Here is a 7,231-nt window from a genome sequence, read left to right as displayed (position 1 = left end):
CAGCAGGCTCCCACGTTTCTGGCTGGCTTCGGATGAAATCTGGGACACCGATGAGTGTTCTGTATTTACACTCACGTTGTTCCTGGGCTATAAATTCCAGCACAGTGTTTCTGTTGCACTGTTCCGCTCCACCCAAGTGGAGCAAGGGGAAGGAAGCCGAGCGTTGCCTGCCCTGTGCCCTGGCACCCTTCCTGGTGCTTGCAGTCAGGGGGAAGCTCTCGGGGAGTCGCATGACCTCGCAGGGCAGTCTTTGCTGGAAAGGTTACTATGGTCAAAACACTGCCACCTCCTCCAGTGCTGGGTCCGCATGGTCGCTCATCCGTAGGACGTGAATTCCCGAGTTAAAACTGGCACAGAGCAGCGCGGAGCTGTCGCAGACGGCCAGTGAGGCCAGTGGTCCCGATCCCTCGAGGCACAAGGTGGCCAGGCAGGCTGGGGAGGGAAGAGAGAAGTCACTCGGGACACTTGGTTTGCTGAGATGAGACAGGACCACCCCAACCTCCTGCCGCTGCCCCTGTGCGTCCGGCTGCTCACCTGAGGAGGGTGAGCTGCACCCTCCCTGTGCCAGATCCCCGTGTCCAAAGGCATCGGGATGTGCTCTCTGGAAGAGAGACCCTCCACCCCTGTTAGCCCCATGGGTGCCTGCTAACGTGGACCCAGGCTGGGGTTGGTCTCTGCCCACTCCCTGCAGAGGAAGCAGGGATGGGTGGACAGACAGACCGACCCTGTGGGGCTCACGTGGAGGCGTTCCCCACAGGCCTTTTTCTCCCAAATTGTTTATGGTCCCAAAAAATTCTTCCTAAGGGCTGTGCTACACTCAACACGCAGCTTTGATAAACGAGAAAAGATAAAGAGAAACAGAAGTAAGATTTACAATATCCAGCACCACATCGGCTCTTCTGTTTGTGCCTATTATTAAAAAATAACACTGAGGCAGTATTTGTGCAGACACCAACTCTGCGCTGAGCTGCTGATAGAGCCGCCTTTGCCACGGGCGCACAGGCAACTCCCGGTGACTTACACCCTCCCGAGAGCGCCTGAATTAAGGCTGACGGCTGTGGAGGTCACCCAGTTGTGACGGCAACAGGATGAAAACAAAGCTGCTGCCCACCCTGCCGCCGCCTCGGCGTGCACAGGCACCGGGGTGAAAGATGAGGTCAGCGAAACAGAAGGTGAGAGCTTTTTTTGTGGGAGATCATCAGGTTTCTATTTTCATCCTGTGTTAAACAAGTGCCTTTGGAGAGGTGCTTAGCCCTGGGGAGTGTCTAATGCCGATGACTTCTGCCGCACTCGGTGCCTGTCTGTGAACCTGAACGGCTTCCCAAGAGGTCTCTGCGTTGCTCCCGAGCCTGCTGCCATGGCACGGCTCGGCAGGGAAACAGCCTTTGTATCCAGCTCAGGTGAGGACTCGGCCCTCACCAAGTCCTCCAGCAAGCGGGGGCGAACCCTCAAACGCCCGCGATTCCCCTTCAAGGGGACAACCAGGGAGAGGGCAGCTGCCGGCCAGCCCCCGACCCTCCACCGCAACTTCTGTTCTCTACAGCTTTCCACTCGTATCTGTGGAAAGCGCTGCAGCTCCCCTGTTCTTGATTTTTATCATTTGTCCTTTTGTTGCTGAACTTGGGTGTATCTTTAAAAGCCACCTTGTCATTGCTTCCTTTTAGTTTAGGAAGGACACCCATCATCTCCGACGCTATGCACCCAAACAACCCCCTTCGCTGGAGGGTGAGCAGAAACCCCCGGGGTTGCACTGGGGCACATCTCCACCCTGCCCTGCAGCTGGATTAGAGTAAAACCCAGAGATTTCAGGCTTCATCGTGCCCGTCACCACCAGCAGACAGAAACGAAGGAAGCGGTTTTGCTATCCCAGGGTAAGGCACACTGAGCGGGCAGGACCCTCCCCTACCTGCAGTGTCTCGGTCCCAGACCTTCACGGTGCTGTCGCACGAGGCCGTGGCAATGGTGGGGCCCCGCGCTGGGCCCCGGGGAAGGAAGACACATGAGGTCGTGGTCTGGAAATGCCCTTTGTACTCGCGCACTGGGTTCCGTGTCTGCCGCAGGTCCCACAGCTGCAAGGCAACGGGCAGCGTTTAGAGCTCAGGCTCCGTTACCGTCACCTGCCAACACAGAGCTGTTTTACACCGAAGGAAAGGTGGGTTTGGATAAAGAGCTCCTCACCAATCCTCCAAGTACAACATCTACTGCCGTTGTCCCCTGCTCACGCTCACAGTCCTGGAGAACTTCAAACCCCGAAGGATTTTCACTGTTGGTGTGCGCCCACACACAAGCGTGTGCCCACCCCCATTAGAGCTGATGGGGTAAGACCGTGCGGGCAGATAACCCCGCTGCAGCCTGCTCCCGCCCTCGGCCCCGCGCTGCCTGCGACGGGACGGTCTCCTCCTCTTGGTGCTCACACACTGGGCTGAGAACCTGCAGGGCTAAATCCCTGGTTTGGAAACGCCTCGAGCAAGGCAGGGGCCCCTTACAGGCTTTCTGCAAGAATCTGGTGCTCCTCGATGCCATTACTGACACAAAATCCCAGTGCTTTAATTGGGAAGAACGGGCAGGAAGACGCTGAGCTGTGGCCCTGGCTGGTGACACCAGCATAAGGCCAACCCAGCGGGAGCAAGCAGATCCTCAGAGCGCTGATCTGCTGCCCTGCGCCGTGTGCCGCGGACATTGGAGAAAAAAACAGAAAAAAAAAAAAAAAAAAAAAAGCAGGATTTGCTGCCCAGCAGACTCACGGTTGCCTCGCCGCCCTCCCCAGCGGAGCCGCTGCTGCTGCTGAGGCAGTACCGCCCGTCCCGGCTCGCGTCGCAGCAGGTCTGGATGTGCTGCTTGGCTGGGAACGTGTGTGCCACCCGCAGCCCCCGGCTGTCCCAGACCCTGGAAGGAACGGGAGTGGGGAAGGAGGACTCCAACACAGCAGTTCCGGGACGGGCTCTCCTCGGTGCCCTCCCGCACCCCCCCGCAGTGTACCCTCGCTGCCGTCCCTTCCAACACGCCGAGCTCCCAAAGCTCTCGCTGCACCCTTGTATTTAGCTGTCCTGGATCCTTCTCAGCTGTGCTGAGCTTTTTTTTTTTTTTTTAATAAGTTCTCCTTTTTACCCACAGTCACCTCCCAGTGCTGCTTACAGCCACGGGTGTCCCCATACTGTCCTCCCCTGGCAAAAAAAAACACTCTCCAAGACCGACGTGAGCTGGAAGGTGGCCTCCAGCTGCCCCAGCAGGGTACAGGAGACCAGGTGGTTATGACAACCAACCAAAGAAACAGCCCCTTGTGCACTGGCACCTTCCGCAACCCCCACGTGCCCGAGGCTGTAACTACCTTCTCTGTGGGCACGCGTAAGATTTACCTGAGGGTTTTATCCTCCGAGGTCTGGAGGACGTAGGGCTCCCCAGGAACCCAGCACAGATGTGTGACCTGCGGAGAGGAAAGGAAGAGCAGAAACCCACCTCAGCGTGCAGCCCAGGCCGGTGTCCACCCGTAGATCCAGAGCCACTGAGTTCCCGTCCTCTCCCTCCTCGTGCTGGAAACGCTCATTTCCGTGAGCAGGAAACATTGGATAAAGTGTTTTTCTGCTTCCCACTGAAGCTTCTCCCCTACAGCGTTTGATCCCAGCGCGGTTACTGGGGTTATGTGCAGGCAGGGAGGTGCCAACAGCTCAAGAGGACACAGCGCCACAGGAACAGGGGTACCACGGGCACCAGAAGACGGTACCCACACCAGTTCCACTGCTGGGCTGGTCCAGAAGGGAACGTAGCCCCCACTGCGCACTGTGTGTCTCAACAGCCCTGAGTTAGAGCGTTCATAAATTGCTGTATGTCTCTGGGGATCTTTGTGCTCCGGGATTTGTTGTTTACTGGAGAACGGAGTAACCAGCCTCAAGCTTTGGTCTCCCTGGGTGCGCAGGGAACCTGCGCGGCGCCTCAAGGGCTTTCGTAGCGCCGAGCTCAGGGCAAATTCACTCTACGGGGCTTCGCGTGCGAAATAACCGAGCGGGCAGCGAGGTGCCGCCGTGGGACGCAAGGAACCGGTGGCTCCTACCAGATTCCTGGAGATAGCAGCTCTGCCCAGACACTCTCCGGTCTCTATGTCCCACTTGCGCACGGTGTTGTCTCGGGACCCCGTGCACAGCTGGGAGCCATCTGCAACCACAAATTAACGTAAAAAACCAAAGTCAAGAAAAGTTGCCAAGAAATCCCTGGGGAATGGGAGCGCGTTGTTCCTCACCCGGGCTCACGGCCAGTCCCGTAACGACCAGGTCATGTCCTGGGAAGCGCTGGCTTGGCCCCGAAGTCCCGTGAAGCTCCCACATCATCACCGTCTTGTCCCGGGATGCGCTGAAGACTCTGCTTGAGTCAAGGGCAGAGGTGACCTGCCGGGGACAAGACAGGAGAAGCCGGTCGGCGTCCCCACCCGGCCCAGTCGTGCGCGGGGAGAGCACAGCACTGCTGCTGTCGTGTCCAAGCCCAAGACGTGCAGAACCATGACGGGGGAGAGCAGCCAGACCTCCAGACTCTGGTTCGGCCATGCTGCATGTGCAAACGCCGGATCACCCGACGCCCACGCTGCGACTCCTGCTTGATTCCGCTCTGCCGGGTCCTGGCCACAGGCAAACCCCGCCGCAGCGGAGAAACCGCCAGCTCGAGTGCGACTGCTGCAGCCGCCCGTGCCGTGGGGAACGTCGGGCAGCGAGGGTGTGCGACCCGCCAGTGGGACCCACATCCTCGCAGAACCGGGGAGCTGGACGGTGGATGGGTGTTTGTGGACCTTCTTCTCAGAAACCATTCATTTTATGGGAAAAACTTCCTTAAAAACCCCAGTGTGCCCAGTGCATGGTTGCTTTGAGCACTGGGATGAATGAAACACCCTTCATCCCTCCAGTGCCCCACAGCACAGGGGACCCGGACCCACTGGGACTGTCCCCAGTTGGAGGTGCACCAGCCATGCCGTGCACACCCCCCGACATGTTTGCTCTCTGAGTAGCGCGTTTGGCTTTGTAATCAGGATACCAGAAGGAAAATTAAAGCCCTGCAGTTCCCAGGCATGGCTGATTTGTAAAATAATGACCGAGTTTAGTGGAATGAGACCTGAAGGAAAGCGAACGGCATCTCTGAATCAAAAACTTGACCTGGTAATTCATCCTGAGTTTTTTTCTACATGGTCTCTTGCAGGGGAAGATAAGCACGCGACCAAACCTTCTGGAGCCCCGTTGGGTCTGGAGGCATCCACTCCATGCTGCTCCCCCGGACAGCAAAATATCGGCTGGGACCTGTGGAAACATTCTGAAACCCCAGTTTCTCTGACGGAGCGAAGCAAGCCCTCTGTGGCTGCCAAACCGTCGCCCCGTCACTCCTGGTTCCCCGGTTTCTGACAGGTAATAGCACAGGAGACCCCACCGCTCACCTTGGTGACCTCCCGCTCGTGCCCGATGAAGCGCTGCAGCACAGCCCCGGATCTCCAGCTGCAAACAGCCACGCTCTGCGGAGGAGCAGGGAGAGGCGATCAGCGGCGGCAGCCGGAGAGCAGCTGAAGGAGGACTATGCACATTCTTTGTTACGTTATACCGAGACCTGTGCGCAGTCTGAGCTTGAAAAGGGAACAGATTTTTCTGGTTTTGAGCTCCTATGGCAAATACAACTGCCTTTAGAGCCCTCCTTTCCCAGGTAACATAAGAGAAGGGCCAGTCCGGTGATTCCAAGCCTGGGTGAGAGCATTTGAGGTGTCGTGAGCTATGGAGAAGGCTGTAAAATTTGATTCAATGTGCTTCAGTATGTGCCCTTGCTCTAAGCTCATCTTTTCTCTCTAAATTCAGGAACCGACAAAGTTGTTACCATTCATGGGAATGTTTAAAGCTCACGTTCAAACCACATCACCTGATTTTCTCTCTGTCAATACGTTTTGTTGCCTGCGACCACGCTTTGTGCCCTGCGGTGGGGGGTAGAGGGGGCTCACCTTATCCCTTCCTCCTGACACACACAGGTCTGGTTTGAGAGCAGCCACAGAAGTGACAGCGTCGCTGTGCACGGGGCCGTGCTGCCGAACAGCTCGAACGGGTCCCGTCTCCTCCACGGAGCCATTGGCCCTGCGGCAGGCAGAGAGACAGTGGTGTTTTAAGGCAAAGTCCGGGTGACGTTCCCCACCCCCCCGAGACCCAGGTCTGGGGGGTGACACCCCTGGCTGGGCTGCAGAACGACACCACCCACCTTTAGAGAGCTGAAGAGATGCTGCGAATGGACAAACGCGTCTCCTGGACCAGGTGGGATGGAGTACACCACCTCTAGAGCTCCTAAACACTTTGATGTTTACTCACTCCAGGCTGGTGCAAAGGAGAGCTGTATTCCCATCATTGCAGCTCCACTCCCACTAATGCCGCTCTGCGCTCTCCTCTGCTCTGCCACCAGCGTCACCGAGCATGGCCACCCCCTGCTGCCAACCTCTGCCCACAGCTGGTCCCCGGGCAGGAACCACCCACCTTGCTGCCAGACACTGGGTTATCTTTAGACTGAACATTAGGAAAGAATTTTTCACAGAAATAGTGGTCGGGCATTGGAATAGACTGCCCAGGGAGGTGGTTGAGTCACCATCCCTGGATGTGTTTAAGAGACGTTTGGATGTGGTGTTGGGGGATACGGTGTAGGGGAGAACTTTGTAGAGTAGGGTAGATGGTTGGACTCGATGATCCCAAGGGTCTCTTCCAACCCACACAATTCTATGATTCTATGATTCTATCTCCTCTCGCCGACGAGAGCTGATGATGGTCTCCTAAGAGACAACGAAGCAGTTTGGATATTTGGGACGGACAGCCACCCCTGGAGCTGTCAGCCCCCAGCGCTCTGCCTTAGCCATCACAGAGCACAACCACTGGCCATGTTTACAAGCTCAGCCCCCGCTGCAAGTTATATTTGGGGTTTCAGTCCCTCAAAGAAGCTGAGCAGTCTTTAGAAGCAAGAGTCAAAAATGAAAATCTGATCCATACATTCAATTACGAAACTAAACCCATGTGCTTGCTATATTCTCTGTTTGTTTGCTGTTCTCTATTCACTCTCATAACTGGTTTATTAACTTAAGGCACGATTATCTGGGGTTGCTTTACCTGTATTTGGTGCTGTGGAAGCTGATTTTACTCTGCAGTTTCCCCATAGCCCTTCCGACCAGCACAGCTCCCACTACGGCCAGCGGCGCTGAGCATCACATCACCACCTCAGGGACCTGCTGCTGGGACGT

At 56.6% G+C, this 7,231-nt stretch overlaps 1 protein-coding gene across 1 annotated transcript; it reads right to left on the bottom strand.

Annotated features, from left to right (window-relative positions):
* Positions 1–271: 271 nt before the first annotated feature.
* On the bottom strand, positions 272–7,147 carry WDR31 (WD repeat domain 31; the record flags this gene model as incomplete). The annotated part of the gene is made up of 9 exons (XM_082492766.1): positions 272–432; positions 1,907–2,069; positions 2,745–2,886; positions 3,357–3,424; positions 4,049–4,149; positions 4,235–4,379; positions 5,411–5,485; positions 5,960–6,089; positions 7,101–7,147. The coding sequence occupies 9 exons, from the start codon at positions 7,145–7,147 to the stop codon at positions 272–274; spliced, it is 1,032 nt and encodes a 343-aa protein (XP_082348892.1).
* Positions 7,148–7,231: the final 84 nt, after the last annotated feature.

The sequence above is a fragment of the Vanellus vanellus genome (genome assembly GCF_965231255.1).
Source record: "Vanellus vanellus genome assembly, chromosome: 18".
Classification (NCBI taxonomy): Eukaryota; Metazoa; Chordata; class Aves; order Charadriiformes; family Charadriidae; genus Vanellus; species Vanellus vanellus.
Note: the sequence above shows the minus strand (reverse complement) of the source record. Positions and strands in the feature narration are given on the sequence as shown.